Raw genomic sequence first — 19,919 nt, forward strand, 5'->3', positions numbered from 1 at the left:
TGATTCTTGTATTGATACAAAGGAAATCAATGCTTAAAAAGACCTCTGGAGTGTTAATGTGTTGATGTAGACATCCACTGAAAGATTAATGTGTATAAGAAATTACTTAAAAATACGGTTGAGACAAAAAATAGAAGGCTGAGGTCATTGTCAGCTCAAAAAAACTTGGAAAGAATCATGTCTTAGTTGTGACAGACACGAAAATTGAGAGTTGTAGAATATTTCAAATTTAAAGACCTATAAGGTTCATTGAGTCCGACTCCCTGCTTCTCCCAGGATTACCTGAAACTAAACCACTGCCCAGTTGCTCCTTGAACTCTGATGGGTTTAGTGCTATGATCACTTCCCTGGGGAATGTGTCCCAATGACTGACCACCCTCTCAGTGAAAAACCTTTTCCTAATGTCAAATCTGAGCTTACCCTAATGGAACTTCATTCCATTTCCTTGTGACCTATTGTCTTGCTTATTGTCAGGTAGTTATTTTGTATCTGCAATTTCTATTTAATTAGGAAGTTGTGGCTGTCAGCTCACAGTGCAGACTAACTATCAGCTTGTGAGACTAACACAGTGCTAAAACTGAGACAGACACCTGGAATTTTCAAGTAGCTGTGACAGCTCTCCCGTCCGGGAAAAGTCTGTGCATAGCCAGTTTTCAAAAGAGGTCCATTCTGCTTTCACCTTTCTAGTAGCCATCATAGGCTTTTAACATGCTCCATGACATGAGTATGTCAAAAGGAGCAACACTGTAATAGTGTAAGGACTGCTTTAGCTCTATTCGTGTCTGCCTGTGAAGAGCTTTTATTGAACAAGAACACCTTTGAGGATAGGCCATGTTCATAGGTGGCAGAGTTATTCTGATTCCATAAAATAAAACAAGATGTTTTGGTTATCAAGAAAAATGTTTTTGTTAGAAAGTTTTGTGAATGTGCAAAATAATTTTGTTATAGGGACATTGAAACCTACTAAGCATGTTATGGGCAACTTGACTGGCTTTATAAAAGAACAAAGATGACTAGTTTGTAAAACATTCACTTAAGCAACTTGAAGCTTATTACAGCGTTGCATGGTCCAGTACAGTTTTCAGTATTCATCTAAAATATTATCGGAGTTGCAGAGGAGTTCTCAGAAACTTGACAGCTTTCATATGCCCGTTGGTACAAGCAAAACAACTAATGTAGTGTTGCAGCCTGAACTGCTACAAGTCCAGGGTAAAGAAGCAGAAAAGGCCTTTGCATGGTATCCACAGATGTTTAATTCAGCCGCGCCGTGAGATGTTGAGAGTTCCCCCAGCACACACATCTCCCAGCTCTCGCTACCCTGTCCGGAGGAGCGTGATGGGGTGTGAATGAACCTGGTCTGTGGGCAGTGCAAAGATGAGGGCCAATCAGGGAACAGGGAGGGAGTGGCCCAGGGACACAGGAACAGATTCAAGGACAGGGAAAGGAGCAAACGGGGTCCAACAGCCCCTTGAGGGAAGCCTCTTGTGTGTCCCTAAACCACGGAAATGCCCCCCAGGGTCTCCACAATGTAGTGCACATCTCCTGGTTTTGCTCGAAATTTCATCACTGGCCCTAAGCTTTAATTTTTCATTTAGTTTGCATTGAGACATCATTTCCAATTCAATTGGATTTACCTGGAATTGGAGTTGTTTTGAATAAGTACATATAAGCTCATTTTCATTCAGCTGTTTCTTTATTTCTCAGAATGCCCCTTTTGAAGTATATCTATCTTTGAACTTCAATTATCATGAAAACATTTTGTCTTTTAACAATATTTGAAGAAAAGACTTGTATTTTTCTGAATAAGTTGTAGAACTGTTGCTAGAGCAGCTGTTACCAAATGAATATAAAATATCTTGGTGTAGTGCCTTTTTACATTATAGACTATTGTATATGAACAATGCAATAGTTTATGTAAGAGGATTAGGAAACTTTATGTGAACATCTATATTAAAATAAAAAAACCCCAAAGCTTTCTGTGATTATGTGTTTAAGAGGATTGCCCTCTTGAGCAGATCAGCAACCAAGAGTGCCAGCAATAGTCTTGAAAATATGTGGGCTGTGAAGCTCTCTGGTACTTTCAGTAACTCGTGTGGTATTTCAGCAAGAAAATCTACAGTCCCTTGCACTTTGAATATAGGGTTTCTGAAGTGAAAATGTAAGGTTCATTTTAGGTTGTTGCTTATGATTTTTTATTTAATTTGGTTTTAATTTTTTTTTTTTGCTACTTGATTCTTACCAGAACATGCTTGCATTTTTTTTCATGTTTTCAAGATGTAATTGTATCTCTACAGGTAAGAGTAAGTGAGTGTTTTGTGTGATCCTTGACCTTGTTCTTTGAAGTAATGTGGTGGTTTGAACCTTTGACCAAATAATGTAAGTTTTTACAACGTAGGAGTTGTACTGCTTTCATGACTACAGAACCACGAGATGTGTACAAATCCCTAGTCATTGCTCACATGCTTTTTCAAATCAGACATAAAAGATGAAAAAAGAAAGTTGGTAAGTCTGCTTTTTACATGCAGATGCTTTATCAACGAACGTGAGTTTCCTTTGATAAGAAGGTTGCTGTGGGTAACAGGCAGTTTTTTTGAAAGTCTGTAATTAGCTGCCTATATAATTTGCCTCTCAAATTTAAAGGCAGTCATGTCTGTAAAATGGGTCTTAAGGACTGCTTGTGGTTAGGGGAGATGAATTCCTGTGCTCAGTACTGAGTGGCTGCAAGTGCTACACAAACTGATCAGCTGGTTGCAGCCAGAGGACAGGTGATTGCTGAAGTGATGTTGCATTGAGTGCCACCAGTGAGTCTAAAATCTGAGTTATTCTTTTACATGCCACTGATGCATTGATGAGTTGGGAACTTTGGATACTTGATGTTCTTTCCAATCCTATTTGGTTAGAATGGGCTGATAGAATTTAAGGTGTTAGTAGGGAATTACAGAGTAACCATGTAGGTGAGATGGGCAGTTTGGTACGTAAGCCTAATTTCCCTAGGAAGTAAGGCTGCAGCTAGTGTCTAGGTTGGATACATACACCTCTTCCACAGTTCTCCTTGAAGACACATCAACAGGCTTGTCTCTGTATATCTGCAGTGATTCCCTTGAGCAGTGTTCCAGATGTGATTATCTTCATGTGTTGCTGCTCTGTACAAAGGTGTTATTCCAAGCATGACTTTATTTTGTGATCCAGGCGAACCTAAGATTTCAATTTATCTTTAGTAGTCACAAATAGTTGTCCATAATTTGGCATTTCAACAGACTGTCTTTTCCATTACCAGTTTAGCTTTTGTTTGTTTCTTTGTTTGTCTACATGGCTGCTTTTGAACTAATCCCAGTTTTTATATTGCCTTCACTGAGTGGTTGGATTTTCGGTCATTTGTCTTTCAAATTGCACCCTAAAATAATTGTTGCTATTTTACTGCCATTCCCCTTGTGGGGAGAAAGAAGCATTTGGGGTATTACAGATTCAGTTTTTAAACATAAATTCTTTGTGACATTGTGATGGCTAGAAAGTTAAAACATGAAAGTCTCATGTTGATTTCAGGATGCTGTGAGGAGCAAGAATCTTGCACTATTATTTTAGAGGAGGGAGAGAGAACTGAAAAACCCTCCTTTATGAATCACGAAATACCGGATTTTTACAGATATTAGTATAATAAAGTCATGTGATATGAGCATGGATTTTTAATTAAATAATTTGGTTTATAGCATGAAATTGATACAGTTCATCCCTGGTATTAATATCACAAGAACAGTGCAGGTTATTACAGTTCAGGAATGAAATATTTGTAACATAGCTGTCCACAGAATTTATATACAAGAGATTATTAAATGCTTGAATCTCATCTCTAGTGTATCCTGAATTACTGCCTGTCATGATGATATTCTAGTGAAATTAAAATAACTTCTTTCAGAAAAGTATCTCTAATGTTAATGGAAAGGTATCAAGAAATGGAGAATTATGTGGTAGCTTGTTCCAGCATTTACATTTTATCAAATTCTAAAATAAATAGTCTGTTTTTAGTTTTTGAACGTCTGACAGCCATTTCTAGACACTACTTCTTGTTATTACTTTAAGTTTAGCATTTTGTACTATGCATTTTTTTCTCCTATGGAGATATTTAAATAGCAATTGATTAGATGATCACAGTTTTCATGCTTCAAGGAATTTTCTTGAAGGCCTTGCTCATTTCCAGGATCCTCTGTCTCTTGTATCCTGCTCCAAGGAAGAGGAGCGGACATGAGCTGAGTACTTGATTTCTAAATAAATGTGGTTTAGATGTATTTCCTTTCATGTTTTGTACTTTCTCCTAGATGTATACTGGGTAATAGTGGCTAAAAGAAATCTTGGATTTTTTTTTCCTCTCCCTAGAATGAGTTTCAAAACCTTTAATATTTGTTGAGAACACAATCTTTATTATTATTACACGATTTATTATTGTCATATCATATCAATCCATCACTATTGTTGCTTTGCAGAGGAAAGCAACATCTCCCTTTTTTTTAATAGCATGAATTAGAACAACCAGAGTTTGCCATCTGGTAAGAAGCTGAGTTTCAGCATATACAAAGTACAAACTAGTGTTAGGATTCAGAAAAAATCAGATCTGCCTAAGTAGAGGGTCTTACAAAAGCTGGGTATTCGAAATGTCTGTCATTAGCAGCCTTTTTAGAATTGGGAGAAAACATGCCTACTTCACTTGTGTTTCATTTCAGTTTCATACTTAGCACTTCTTTCTTGAAAACTATACTGGAAATAAGAATATGTATTTGTTTGTGACAGTTAAGTTATAATCATAGGATTGTTAAACTTTGAAGGTGCTTATCAGCACTGAATGCAGAAATTGCATTTTTTGGGTGCTGCTGTGGTGGTTTTTTTGCACAGATACTGATCTTACTTACTTTGATGTGTAAGAGCATTATGGCAAAAGTGACTCAGTTCCATGGTATTAGTCATGCTGTAGTTAAGCAATTCAGTGCTTCTGGTTTCTCTGATTCACTTATAATGTCTGCTTTTCTTTGTAATCACTGTAATGGTAGATTGTAAAGGATACCCCCCACTCCAGTGAAATTATTGTGGTAACACTGGCAAAGCCATGTTTAATTCTGCTAAGCCAAAACATTAATTTCGAGTTCTTCCTGCCTGCTCTGTGGTAGTTAGAAATTGTAGGAAGATGTGTCAAGGACCACAGGTCGCTGGTGAAATTGGTGGTATGGTGCAGCAAAAACTGTTGTGTAGGTGAGAGGAAAGTGGTTAAGGACCGGCAGAATCAGTGCCCGAAGAGTGAGGCCAGCAGCAGTGGAGTGTTACTGCCCTCTGCTGTGCATTGCTCACTATGAATTCGAAAACGGCTTTTTGTTCCTTATTGCTTCTGTTACTTTTGTGTTCAGCCCAGTCCCAGGATTCTCAAGTGTCTCAAGATTCACCAGCTGTTGCTGCTGAAGGTGGAGAGAGACTTAGAACAAGTTCTGGACCATCATTCAGGCTTGATAATAAGGTTAGTCATATCAAAATAATCATATAACTCACTCTTTATTTTGTGATGTAATCTGTCTTTCTCATACTGGGTGGCTAAGAGTGGGTGCACTATTCTAGATGCAGCAGTAAAACAAGCACCAGGTAAAGAGGTAACCACTGTGGTGCATCTGCTGGCTCTGTTCCTGTTCATACAGCATGGGATGTTGCTCCTTGGTCAGGGCACACTATGGGCTTACACTCAGCTTGCTGAGACTCCTTTTTCACAGTGCTGCTCCCCAGGCAGGCCCAGCTGGGACTGGTGCTTTGGTTTCTTCCTTCCCAGGTGCTGGACTTTGTCCTTGCTGAGTTTCATACCATTCCTGTAGAGGCAACGTCAGAGGTCCTTCAGTGCATGGGATGCTCTTCCTGTCTTAATGTATCTGCAAATTTGATAGAAGTGTGGTGTCACCTCCTCTGAGTCATTGCCAAAGACAGGGCCCTGTGTACTTTTTCCCCACCTCCACAGAGTGTGTAACTCTTCAGTCACTGACTTCTGAGCCTGATGATCCAGCCATGTTTTTACCCTTCTTACTGTCCATCCATCCAGGTTGCAACATCCAAATTGGGATCATAGAATATTGTGAGAGTGTTAAAAGCCTTGCCAAAACCAGCACCAGTCTCCCTCCTTTCTCTTCCTCAAAGATTCCATCATTTTGGTAGCAGATAAAACCAGTATTTAAAGCATGCTGTGTATGAGATGGATATATAAAAGTACCTTGGGATGTAAATGTTCTACATGTGTATGTTAAATACACATATACACATACATACATACATACATACATACATATATATATAGTGAGAGAGAGTACATAATGAGAAATGTAGCAGAAGGGTTTCCTAGATTTTTAATTTTATTAGGGCACATTTTAAGTCAGAGTTTGAGAAGAACTGTTCACATCTAATTCTTCAAAATTTTTAAGTACAAGAACCCTCATTATCTGCTTTGTGACTTTGTAGAGCTTACCTTAAAATTAAACACGATAATGCTTTAGAAGATTTTGTATATTTTAGTTTAATTTCATAGAATTAGATTTTAAGTCTACTGTGTGCAAAAAGATCAATATTGGAAGTACTTGTAAAGTTCATGAGTTTGTAATGTTTTGCATATATGTCCCTCTGAGATCCACAATTCAACTGAAGTGGGTCTGTGATGAGAAATAGCCAAATCTGACCACCAGAAGATAAAACAATCTTCCAGGTGTCATGATTTGTATGCAGTTCTGAGAGGCTTTATATGAGAGTGTGTGTGTGTATGAGAGAGAGAGAGGGGAGGGGGCTGTTGGGGGGTGATGTGCCTGGGACATGGGGTGTGAATGTGTTGTACTGAGCAAGGATGAATCTATATTTGCCTGACTGTGCAAAACATGAAGGCTCCTACACTTGAACTGAGCTCAGAATAAAATGTGTGGGTTTAAAGTTTTACTTCTGAACATGTGAATACATGGTAATATGTGTGTTACTTTATCCTAGGAAGTGCCAGGTTCAGAGGCTTTCATGCAACAAATACCCTGTGATGTAACTTCAACAGTTTCCACTGGCACCTTTTCAACCAGTGAAATGTTGAATGCAAGCCCCGTTGACACTGGTGAGTGTTCAGGTTTTGTTGTTCTTGTAAAAGGAAAATTGTGGTTTCATTTCATGGCAGTCTAACTCACTGAATGTAAGTTCTTCTGAAATAATCTTATCAAACTTCACTGAAGGTTGGTTAATACATCTTACAGAGTTGAGGTATAACCAGAATGTTTTCTTAGGTGCTCATGATTTTTTACTTCTGTAATAATTTAATATTATTATACATCTGCTTTGGCAAAGGTTATATTTAGTTTTATTATGCAACTCTAACACTAGCAGCTTTCAAGTGGCAATTTTTGTTTTAAAAATTATCTTCAAACAATACATTGATAAAAGTTTCCTAATCAATATACATCATGGATTATTGCAGAGCTATGATTGTCTTGCTGTTAAGAGACTTGTTCCAGTATCTGCTTGTCACCACAGTAATTCTTAATGACTTACTTGTGAAAATGTCATTTGAATGCCATATTGACTTTTAATAGTTTTCTGGGAAATATGTGTTCTTACTATTTTTCGTCTGTAGTCTGCCTCTTGATGTTAGTTTTTCATAAAATCAAAACCAGTTCCTTTATAATAAAATTTTAAGTGCTCCTGACATTATTACTTGTGAACATGGAAGCGAGCTTGAAATTGATTAGATAGTGACCCTTGGATTTGCTTACATTGAGGCTTAATATTGGGTCATTCTGACACACATCTGATTTCTTAAGAAACGTATGTATGGGTGTTATTCCATGTTTGTAAATCAATTTTTGAAGATTTTAGTTTTTACAGCCTGAGATTTCAACGGCTCATTTTAACACTAATGTTTCAAACGGATGTTATTTTGAGTAGTAAACTTCATAACTTGTGACACATCTGTGTTTTATTGATGTAAGAAAGCTAAAGCCATTTCTAAGATAATTTTCTTGTAATTTTTCTTCTCTATTCTTTTTTAGTTAGTTTTTTAGTGAAAGAAAAATACCAGAATTTTTCTTGAAGAAAAATACCAGAAGTTATATGACTAAACTAATTTTTCAAGTCTAGCTGTGTCTTCACCATACACTCAGTGCTTAGTAATGACCTTTTCTGGTAGCTTTGTGCAGTTCTTCTGTAAGCTTATGGATAAAGACAGGTTGGTGTATTGTTTAGGAACATGATTTTGGTTGTCTTGGTCCCTCCGGTTTCTATTGTTGGTATAAAGCGATTTCTGTTTGAGCACGAATAAAACCACTGTGGGGTGTCATGAAGATCTTCAAGATCACATGAAAGGATTGACACATTTATATGCAGTAGGAGGTAAAGATGTGCTAGTTAGCATAAAATAGCGGTATTAATTCTTTTCTGATTTTATTTCAGTATTTCTTAAGTCTACATTCTGTAAAAGTGCTAAGCTGTAAAAGTGCTATGTACTGTCTGCTCCCTAATTAGATATTAGCAACTTGTGTTTGTGAAAATATGTGGTAGGGTTTGTAGGAGTGTTGACAGGAGACAATTAAAGGAACAAAATCCCAGAACTCTTTATGAATATTTCAGGATACTAAGCACTGTCTTTTCAAATTATATAATGTAAGTGGTTTGTATGCAAAACTGTGAACATCTAACTTACTATTTCAGGATTGTCTTCTGATAGTAGAGAAGCTGGAATTCTGAGAGAAACAGGAAGCCACCCTTGGAACTCCTCGCTTCCTTTAACCTTGCAGCAGAGGCAAGAGAATTTGTCTGGAGCATCTGAAAGTCAGTTCTCCAAAGGAGAGATGTATTTTTATAAAGAAAACCAGATACAGCAGATCCTGGGGAGACCTACTGGGAACTTGAACACTTACACAGAGGACAATACACATTTCCAAGGTATTAATTGTTTTATAGCATTTTTGTGCTATTCTCTGATCATACAGAATGAGGAGCTTGCTCAGTGTTAGGCATTGGGTCTGTATTATTTATATTCAATTTACGTTTTAAAGTCAATAAGGATTCTACATGCAAGAATTCAATACTTTGATGTTCTTGGAGCTTGGTGTTAGATATATGTTCACAAAGCATTATCTAGTGCAGAAAAAAAAAAGACTGACCAGGTCTCTATCATTTCTGTGCAGCTTCCTGCCACTGTGGCTGGGCTGCTTGCTACCTGTGCCATTTTTGTCAATTTCTCCTTCCTGCTCAGAGCAAATCCAACTTAGACCAGGTTGCTTAAGGGCTTGTCCAGGCAAGTTCTGAATATCTCCAAGGACAAGGATTCTATGCCACCAAGCAACATTTTAATAACTTTCTTCTTTTATTTTTTTTTCTCTTGCATGTTCAAGGAGACTGCATTTTCTTTAAACTGACAGAGGACAGATTCAGATTAAATATTAGGAAGAAATCAATCATAGTGTGGGGGTGTTGAGGTACTGGTACAGGTTGCCCAGAAAAGTTGTGGATGCCCCATCCCTGGAAGTGTTCAAGGCCAGGTTGGATGGGGCTGTGAGTAACTGGTCAAGTAGAAGGTGTTCCATTGCAAGGGGCTTGGAACTAGATGATCTTTAAAGTCCCTTCCAACCCAGACCATTCTAGGATTCTCTGTACTGTCTCTTAAGAGGTAGTAGACAGCAGACATTTTTGTACCACTTCCCTCACACCCCCAGTTCTTCTTTTAAGATTGAACAAACTCACTTATTTAGCTGCTCTTTGAACATCACATGCTACATCCATCCTCTAATCATCCTTGTGGCTCTTCATTGGCCTTGTTCTGTTGTTAGTTTTGTACTTAGAAACCAACACTACTTCTGAGGCAGTCTCACATGAGCTGAACAGAGAACTTATGGACTTCACCTTTTCACTTAAAGAATAATAAAATTGAATCAGAGTAGCACTTTCTTACTGCTTTTTATACCTGCATTGTGTCAGAGTTAAAGAATTGGATGCTGTAAAGATTTCGTTTTTACAGCTGGTATTTGTATACCTGCAGAATACTATAGACTTTATTTACTGTATATAGAAACAACTTGTGCTATGTCCATTGTTTGGGGGGAGTTGGGTTTTTTTTTTATTTGTTTTTATTTTGGTTTTGGGGGTGTGGATGATGTTTGTTTGTTTTTAAAATAACCTCTTCTCTTATAGCTCTAGCAACTGAACTCTGTTTTCCTGAAATGGAGAGACCTTTTCCAAACTTCCATCACCAGCTCTTTCAGCCTTTGGAACCAAGTGTTGACTTTGATACATCATCATCATCATCCTGTTCTCAATACAGAATTTCCCAACACAGTCGAGAATTTAGCAAGGTACCGCAGGAAAAACTCTGGTGGAGGAAATGCTTTGGCTGAAGATTTTCGTAAGATTTAAATCTATAATCCTTATACTATTTAGAAAAAAACACGGTATTTTTTATATAAGTAGATTGCTGGTTGTAGCAGAAACATGACCCAAAAATCAAAAACTACCTTTTTATGTTTCATATTTCTGAGAAAATTAATCTTAAATCAAAATTTTTTTTTATGCCACTAGACTTCGGAATTTTCAACAGAAAGTCCAGATGTGTGTGCATTTCTAGAAGAGGAAAACTCCAGTCTGAATAGACAAAGAAGCAGTCTGCCTTCTAGTCTTGAAACAAATGGGCCAAACATTTCATCAGAAGAAAGACTGGTTAGAGAAAATGTTACTCCAGGTATGTTCGGTGTAGTTTTCAAAATCGGCTTTGTGCCAGTGTATAAATACCAGCCCTTAGTATGGGTTTGAAATGGGGACAGATCTCACTTCTCTCAGCCGTGCTTTGAAATGTCTTAACTCCACTGCACTCTCACACACAGTCTCCTCCACCACCTTAATGGTAGAACTAAATTTTTTAAAGTTAATTTCTTCAGCAGTTATGACTGTAATACAAAAGCAGACCAGCATATTCAAGTCACTGTAATGAATATTATGTTACTTACTCCATCTGCGATGATTTGGTTGGCAAAGAAATATCAACTCTGGCTGAAACTGCCCTTTTTTCAAATATTTGTTAATGTATATCCATTACTTTGTAAGTTTGAGTAAGGTAAGGAGATTCCAAAAATTGCTTAAAATTTTGTTCATGTGTTAGTCTCTCTGAACTGAGTAATTTGTCTTTTACATACATTGTGCTCTTCAAGAAACAATTCAATTTTCCTTTCCCACTGGTAAGTCACAGCAGTATACTGCACACTGCGTTACTTGGTTTGATTGCAGAACTACCTTACCTCTCTACATAATGAAGTGGAGGATAAGACAGCAACCTTTTGAGCTATGGTGTTATAATTAATAACTGGAAGTTTATGATTAAGTCAACTGCAGCTTATAGCAGGCAAAATATTTTGTAATGTTTTGCCGTTAAATTTAAATTAACTTGATATTTCATGTAATTCTAAATTCTAAAAATTTCGAATGCGACTAGTAGCAATTTAAATATTTCTGGAGCAAGAATTGGGTGTTTCAGTGTTTCAAGATGCTCCAGCAAAAAGCTGAACAGGAACAGGAAATGTGGCACAATAATTCAATAATAGATGTAGTTATGATGCAAATGTTATTGGTCAGTTATATTTGTGACTTGCAAAGAATGCAAGAAACTTGCAAAGAATGCAAAAAAAATGCTAGAAGAGGTTGACTTCAAGATGTGATTGTGGTCACAGCAAATAGGATTTAGGAAGCTCCATTCTAACTTCAAACCATTCTATTTCTAAATTGGTTATAGACACAGTCTTTGTGGTTTAACTGCAAAATCTTCCAACCTCTTAAGTGTTTTTATAATCCCAAACCAATTATTATTGTGCTTTAAAAGGAGGGGGAAAATAACATAAGCAGCAGGCTAAGCAAGTAAAAACTATTTTGGATTGTTCAAGGAAGGCTGACATGCAAATGCATCATCCAGAGAATTTTCTGTTGATGGCTGATGTTGCAGTGTAATTCTTCCCTCCCCATTAACAGCTATTTATCAGCAGACAATATTATTTATACATGTAAAATCTGAATTTAGAAACATTTAATTTTTCTAAATTTTAAGAATTTAGAAATTTTTAAAATTTTTTTAGAATTTTTAAAAAATTTAGAAAAAATTTTCTGCATATCAAAAAATGCAAAAAAAAAATCTAAAGGAAACCATTAAAGGTTTCTGTGGCACTTTGCATGTGTACAAAAAGTCTGGTGATAGCACAATGCTGGAGTCTGTGTAATCGACTTTATCAATCTTAGGACAAAAGTGATTTAAACAACACTGTTGTCTGTTTGGCAGATGCTGTTCTGCTGAAATGCCTCCCCAGTAATTAATGTTGATTGCCAGTCTTAACTCTTTACCCAGCCTCTTCTGGGGAAGAATGGTATCTTGATTTCTATGCTCAGACAGAGGAAGATAATTTAGGGTGCAATACTGTACCTTGTAGGAACAGTAGTCTCTGTTCCAGTTGGAATGTTGCTTTCTACTTTCAAGATTTTCTGCCCAAGTAATGGTGTTTTGGATAATTTTCTTTCTGGTTTAGAGACTTTGTTGCAGGCCCAAAAGAAACTCGGAGGACTTCCATTTACAGAGTATAAGCTGTAAAATGTTCTGGCTTCCAGTGTAGTTATGTCAGCACCATCATGATGTCCATTGCTAAACATATTCTAAGAAGCAGCAGAAAATGTTGTTTCTTGAAGTTTTGTGCAAAGTGATGGAATAATTTTCTGTAATGTTAATGGTATTATGTTTGAGGAAAGTTAAGCAGTTTTTTAAACGAAATGTTTCTTCCTATTTACTAGACTTCTTGTTATACATTACTGAAAAGTCTTCTTATAGAGAGACTTAAAGTGGAAATTCTGTTTTGTTAGCAAGAAGTTTGACTTCTGACAATTTTTGAAACAGGATCTGAAGAATCTTTTCACCCACTGCAATTAGAATCTACTCTGAGTGATGACTGTCAGAATGCTGATCAGCCAGGGGATATGAACATTGTGTCACAGAGACCTTTTGAACAAACCCCTGGAATTAAAAACAGAGGCAATGAGAGCTGTATTTCACCTGCAAGTGGATATGAAGATCTGTCAAGAAGTATGGAATGTATTAATCTCCAGTGTTCAGTGGAAGATCTGCGGAATGAAAGTCTGATTCTTCTGGAAGAGCAAAAATCATTTTATCAGCTAGATCCCATACCAGTTACAATGGATGAAACTTTCCCTCAGCAGTTAGTAAAAGAGACTGTGTCTGCTGAAAAATTACCTTTGGAGGCATTTGATAAGAACAAGCTTCCTGAAAAATCAGTTCATGTAGATGAAGTAACTAAAGCAATGGAGCTGCATTCTCAGTGCAATATGGATATAAAGGAGCCAGATCAAAGCTTTCCAGAAGGACAGGAATCTCTGAGGGTTCTCAGGGAAATGAACTTGGAAGACTCAGACATCCATTTGCACACTGTTGTACAGCAGAACAGTTCTTTATTCCAAAGACATGGAAAACATTCTCATCCTCTGCCCAGAAGCTCATGTCATATTCCAGTCTGGGTGAGTAGAACAGATTTCCAAAAGTAGGGGTTTTGTTGTTGCACAAAGTTATTTTAGACCTTTAATATCTGAAAGCTTGGCAAATGTTGATTTTACAATTCTAGTTCCTGTTTCCTGGAGTTTTGCCATACTCCTTCTTCCAGATCCTAGCACTGAGATAATTACCAGTAGCTTAAATGAGCCGAGTTCCCACAATGATTGGAGGAGCTGTAGCATCCCTACTGCATCTCCTTCTCTAAGCACCAAGTGATAGAGTTCATGCAGCTGGGTTACATGGCATAGGTGCCTCACTGAACAGCCCCTGGCTCCATTTAGAAACCTGAAGGAAGTAAATAAGTTAACCAAAGCATAAGCAAACTTAAAGAAATAGTTGATGTAGGTTTAAAAAAAAAAAAAAAGTTTGCCTTAGAGCTAAGTAATTTAAACTTGTGGAGAGGGGGAGTTTTTTAGTTGTTTGGTTGCTTTGGGTTATTTGTTTCAGTTTTTTGAATTCTGACATACAAATATTCTTTCTGTATTTCATTTACTGCCTGGGGCAAGTTTTCTTTTTTCTGTATGTTAAATGAGCTTCCTTTTTCTGACAACAGTTGTTGCTATTGCTGAAAATACTGGGTTTTTACTTTTTTTCCTTACTGATGTCTTTTTTAATTTATTTTCTAGGAGACTGAGTCAGGGCATGGTATTATGGAAGAACCTGAGCTCACCCTGATAAGCTCCAATGACATCAGTATTGTAGAATTAGACATTGAACATCCTAACCAAGAGAAAACTAAGGAGGATGCAATGGATAACTCAGCATGTGTGGATCAGTCTGAATGTAATGTTTATACTGAGGTGAGCATTATGTAGTGTGCTTCTGGCTTGAACTTAGTATTAATTACAATAAGGAGAGGCCCCACTGTAGCAGTTCATCCACTGTTGAAAAACAAGAGGTTGTTGGGTTCTCCAAGCTTTGTAATTGCTTTGGATCATCGTGGTTTGATGTTGTGTTTTCCAGACAGATTGAATAGATCCTAAATTCCTTAGAATCACTTGTCATATTGATCTAGATAGAGTTTGGGAAGACTTGCTGCAAAAAACAAAACCATCTTGCTGGTGTTTGCAAGATTGGATTGCATCTTATTAGTTGAAAACTGAATGAAAGGAGAGTGTGGGATAAAATGAAAACTACAAACTAGACAGGAAAAAAAAGGAGAAACCCCTCACCTTGTAAGGATGGAGCCATACCAGAGTGCCACAGCAGAGGTTTATGGGGAAAATGAATCAGCTCTTCATAACTGCCACACTTAATTAACCTGTGGTGTTCTTTTTGATGCTTGCTTATATAAAGCAAAGGCTTTTGTAAACTGCAGAGGGGCTGGGCTGTAATGAGACAGTAGTTTGGGTGCTGAAGCACTGATGTAGAACCAAGTAATCTGTGTCTGTTAGATGAACAGATTAGATTAAATCATGCACTAATTTCAAGAGCCATCTAGAGAATTCCTGAAAGTGTCTAAGGATGGATTTTTTTCATGTAGTTGATACATGGGTGTGGTGGAGGTTGGCAGCTGGAGGCTGTACTGCTGCAGTGGATATCACCTGCCTCTGGGAAAAGGGGGGGAAGACAGAGCAGGAAGAGAGTGACGGGGAGAACTGGAGAGAGCGGGAGGAAAGGAAAAGAAATTGGATTTGCAGACCTGTATTAAGAACACACAATTGAAATCTGGTGGGCAAAAGTCTTTAATGGATGATTTTGGGGTTTTTTGTGGGTGTTTTTTTTTTTTTTTTTTTTTGTTGTTGTTGTTTGTTTTTTTAAGTTTTAAAATGTTTTTAGGAAACAGCTTTTTCACACCTATTACCAAAATCCATTTCTGATTTTTCTTTGCGTTAGGTATAAAGGCAAAAGCATGTCTTTTATTTGTATTGGGTCTGTGCTAGTGGTACAGTAGTACTGCTTCACTCAAATTTGTCATGTGTTAAGCATTTCCAATCCAATCACTGATCCTTTTGAAACAGGAAAGAGAATTTTTACCACTAGCTCCAGATGCAGATTATTCAGCATTCAAAAGGCCTGACAGTTCTCCCAAAGCCCAGAGTCCCAATGAGAGTCACTGTCCGTCACACCAGACTGCAGGTAATTGTGGTACTTCAGTACACTGAAGTTGAAAGTATTTTTTTAGTATTAAAATTATCAACAAAATACACCTCTCATTTGGAAAACCTGGAGCTGCTTTTACTTAGGTAAGTGCATTCTCCTGTTCAGGCTTGGTCTGTAGTGCCTTTGACCGAGGTTTAGTGTGTGTCACATTGACTTGTCTCTTCCTGTGCCAGGTTCTCTCACATGAAACTTCAGAATCTCTACCACTATACTTGTTTGGTTTTGTAATGACTTAATTTTGAAAAAAATATGTGCCATTTTCTGATTTGTTGTCATAATTTATGTACCTTTGTTTATTTCTCATTTTCTGTTAGTCCCCCAAGTCCTGTAGCCAAAGAATTGTCCTTTTTCCTATTCTGATGGTAGTCTGGAACAGTAGTAAAATACTGACTTTTTTTTTGTTTAAGATGAACTGCAGTAATATGAAGGTCGGGAATTCACAGAACTTAATTGTGTTGGGGACTTGTCATGTCTTCCATATGTTTTGATGCATCCAGATGCTTTTGATGCAGTATTTCTCACAGCATTAGTCTGGGCAGACCTGCTGACCTTTACTGGATTCCTTAGGTCTGAACTGATGCTGGTTCTGCAAGATTTCTCATCATTCAATGCCATTCTCCTCATGCTATTTATGAACATGCTCAAGCTCTGCATTTTAGAAGTAACTTGAAATGCATGACTTATTGCTCATTGTTAAAAGTGAAAGATGTGGAGACTTTTCCTTTTCTTTCACAGTGATGCTGCTGGAATTTGCAGCTACGCCTGGAAGTTTACAAAAATCTTTTTTAAAAAGAAAGCAGAATTTCATGCAGGAATCTCTGAAAAGAGTAGAAGCAATAAAAAATAAGGAGAGAGAAAATGAAAAGCTGGAAGCAAGAAAGCTTCAAGGAGGAAAGTCTGAGAATCTAAGAAGCAGACAGAAGAAGTCTGGTCTTCTCTCTGGTAGGTTTATCTGGGGCAAGACACAGCATTAGATATCCCTTCAATTGCTGTTTCTATCAAAGAATAGATTTTATATTTGCTACATTTTTGCTGTTGCAAACTGGGATATTCTTTAATATGTTTTCTCAGGGAATCAGGGAGCTTTGTTTTCCCCCACTGTGTGGCTGCCTGTTCAGTGTTGTAAAGGCCCTTATGGGGGCTCTTCATCTTTCACAATCAGCCCACCTATATCATCATAAGGTGCCTCTGCAAACAACAGCTGCTTATCACTGGTGCAAACTGGTGCATTTCTAGTGCCTGGTCCTGGCGACTTTGAGGTTGGCTGTGGAGAGCCATGGATGGCCTAAAGCAAAGGCAGCAGCCTCAAAAGTGAGACTGGAGGGATTTATTTAAAAATCTTTGGAAATCTCTCATGCTTTTGAGTTAGCTGAACTAGAGATTTAAATTTAGGATATGTTTGGCTTCTTTTTTTCCCTTAGGAAGAAATGGTGCACTTGCTAATCAGTTGAAAGAAGTAGAAGTGAAAGTATCTTCTCCAGAGGATAGGAAGTCTGGAGAAATTGAAATGCACCAGCGTACATCCAGGTATTGCATGAACACAAATGGGAGAAGTTTAATTTAAAAAAACAAAGTAGTTAATACGTGTTTTGTGAAAGCTGCTGCTCAGTCTCTGCTTTTCCAGCTAGACCCAGTGCTGCTTAATATTGAAGAGGTGGGAGAGGAGCCAGGTGTGTTTGATGTAGGTACCTGCTGGGAAATGCCATTGCAGAGGTGGCAGTGAGGAAAGGTCACTCTGCTGAGGCAGCTGTGCCACTTAATGCCTCACATGGGATGAAATTTGATGTCAAGTTCACAGCTGCATTTGGGCACTTAGGAGCAGAAACAGGCAACAAGTGCAGTTCTGAACAGGTTGGTTTGATGCAGCTGAAAAAGAATTTGAAATTATTCTGGATTACTGGACAGTGCAGTCAAATTGTCCCAGTTGCTGGCAACTGACCCAGGGCAAAATCTTAAGCTTGTTAACCTACTCCATCTTTGCCACTTCCTTCCTGCCCAGACACTGACTTTCTTTTTTCTGTTTTCACAGACTTTATAATCAGCTTGCAGAAGTAAAAATCAGAAATGAAGAAAAAACAAGGCAAGAAACTTATGCTAAAAACAGAGAAAAAGCTAAAGAGTTTCAAAAGGTGATGATAGTTTGCTACAGTGTCCTCTTGCTCTTTGGTCTCTTGATTTCACTGAGCTTCCAGTCAGAATAAGTGAGATGTGGTATGAATGGAGCTGAAATGGAGACCCTCAAACCAGTCTGGATGTTAAGTGATGCCATTGGTACAGTCTATATAAGAATTTTCTTGTCAACAACTGAGCTCAACGTTTCTCTAAAAAGCATGTCTGCCTCAGGCTAAATTTTTTTATGACCTGAGCTTGAGCAAAAAGGCTCCAACTGCTGGAAAGTCTGTAGCAAAAGAATAGCAGCCTTTTTCTTGGTCCAGACTTGACCAAATTTCCATTTTAAGGCAGCATTCTGGGTTTGGTATTTTTTGGACTGCTTTGGCTACTCTAGGTAGGGTAGGATTCTGGGCATACCCAAACTTGAAAGGTGCAAGATCTTGTCAGCATTTTGATGGCAGTTGTGGAACAGGGTTGAACAAGAGGCCTTGGGCTTGTCAATTCCCTTTCCCCTGGTGCACCCCAGACAACTGAGAGGAAGATAATCCTAACAGGCTGTGACTACTGTGGGGGAATCCAGGGCCAATACCTGTCTTTAGCCCTGAGCAGCTCACCTGCTTTGTAGTGGAATGAGTGGCTGCTCTTGTTACATTGCTTTACAGATCCCATCATTAACAGAAAAGAGGAATAAGCACACCTTCCCCCCTGCCCTTGATCTGTGGCCTCTTTGGAACAGGAGGCACTGCCCATTCCTGATGTTTTGGTTACAGGCACAGTACCCAGGCATGCTGGCTTTAGGGCAGTCACTTCAGCTTCAGTACTGTGGTCTCATGGTTTGTTTTATTTGCAGAAAATGCTGGAGAAACTGCGAGCCAAGAAGACTTGGAAAGCACCATGACAGGCAAAGACTTGGAGCAACAAAGACACAGGGTGGTGTTGGTACAATCCAGGCCAGAGTGGTGCAGCCTCAATGGTGAATTGTGAAGCCATTTAGGAATACTCAGCTTTAAACTGTAGCAAAACAGCGAGTACCCCAAACCCCTATGGTCCCTGTTCAGAGCTCACCACAGCAGATGGACTGTGCTGCTTTCTTTAATGTTTGTCTCCGACTGAGCTACTGGCCTGAAAGGCCTGTATTTTATGTTAATATTTTAAAGATATATAAAGTTTTGTAATATACATGTATAAAACATTTTCAAATAAAGTTTTAAGGTTATTTGAATCCTCAGGTGACAGGACTTTTCTTCTGTAAAGCTGGAATTTTTTTGCACTATGTGATTTAAGATTAGAAGTATGCTTTCCTGCAGTCACAAGGTACCTCTTAAAGCACTTGAATGAGAGAATTAAATATCTTACACTCTTACTTCTTCCAAAGATGTTTTCTATTCCAGTTTTCTGAGCTAAGCACGTCATCAGGACAAATCCAAAGCTCAACTTTTGCTGTAAAACTTAAGTTATTAACAGGTGCAGCACCAAGGGCTTTTCATGAATGCTCATTCTGGTTAAAATGCACCACAGCAAATAGTGGAGTAGTTGGGGAAGAGACCTTTAAAGGTCCTCTGCAATGCTTAAAGCTCTATAAAGATCTCCCTGGAGCCTTCTCTGCTCCAAGATGAACCCCAGCTCTAAGACTTTTCACAGGTGCTCCAGCCCTGTACTCATTTTTGCAGCCTCCTCTAAATCTGCTCCAAGGGAACTCTTAAGCAGATTTTTGATGAATTAACTCTACACTTCTTTTCATCCATTTCTTTCAGTCTGGTGCAGCTGCATGTACTGTAGCAGTGAACCATAAGCCAGAACAAGTTGATAAACTCCATGGAGTCAGGTGGAGGCTGTTTGTAATTCTGGGATTATCAGTAGAGCCTGGTCAGTCTCAACTTCACCATGCCAATTCTGCAAGGACTGCTGAGGCTCATGCACATCAATTCTTGTTTCTCTCTGAGTATCAAGGGAAGAGACCAAGCCTGCATTCTGATACCAGCAACTCACAGGGGATTGATCAGCTGCCATAATTTCTTTAACCTGTTATTGGCTTTTCAGTGCAGCCCAGAGCTGTGATATTCTGTACAGAATAAACACCAGTCCAGGACTTTGGTACAGTTCAGTTCAGAGACAGGGAAGTGAGGGAAAA

The 19,919-nt window shown here is 38.2% G+C and overlaps 1 protein-coding gene and 1 non-coding gene across 2 annotated transcripts in view; both read left to right on the top strand.

Annotated features, from left to right (window-relative positions):
* The window catches only part of CEP295 (centrosomal protein 295), a 43,448-nt gene extending 24,438 nt beyond the window's left edge, over positions 1 to 19,010 (top strand). The window contains 12 exon segments of the mRNA XM_053969793.1: positions 5,391 to 5,497; positions 6,991 to 7,105; positions 8,692 to 8,925; positions 10,174 to 10,334; positions 10,558 to 10,717; positions 12,905 to 13,539; positions 14,200 to 14,373; positions 15,535 to 15,652; positions 16,412 to 16,618; positions 17,098 to 17,203; positions 17,706 to 17,805; positions 18,639 to 19,010. Coding sequence (XP_053825768.1) covers positions 5,391 to 5,497; positions 6,991 to 7,105; positions 8,692 to 8,925; positions 10,174 to 10,334; positions 10,558 to 10,717; positions 12,905 to 13,539; positions 14,200 to 14,373; positions 15,535 to 15,652; positions 16,412 to 16,618; positions 17,098 to 17,203; positions 17,706 to 17,805; positions 18,639 to 18,686 — 2,165 coding nt within the window. The 3' untranslated portion in view covers positions 18,687 to 19,010.
* Positions 6,663 to 6,746, top strand: LOC128804431 (small nucleolar RNA U2-19). The gene has a single exon (XR_008436069.1). It is a non-coding gene; the product is annotated as a small nucleolar RNA U2-19 (small nucleolar RNA).
* Positions 19,011 to 19,919: the final 909 nt, after the last annotated feature.

This window comes from Vidua macroura, chromosome 2 (assembly GCF_024509145.1).
Source record: "Vidua macroura isolate BioBank_ID:100142 chromosome 2, ASM2450914v1, whole genome shotgun sequence".
NCBI lineage: Eukaryota > Metazoa > Chordata > Aves > Passeriformes > Viduidae > Vidua > Vidua macroura.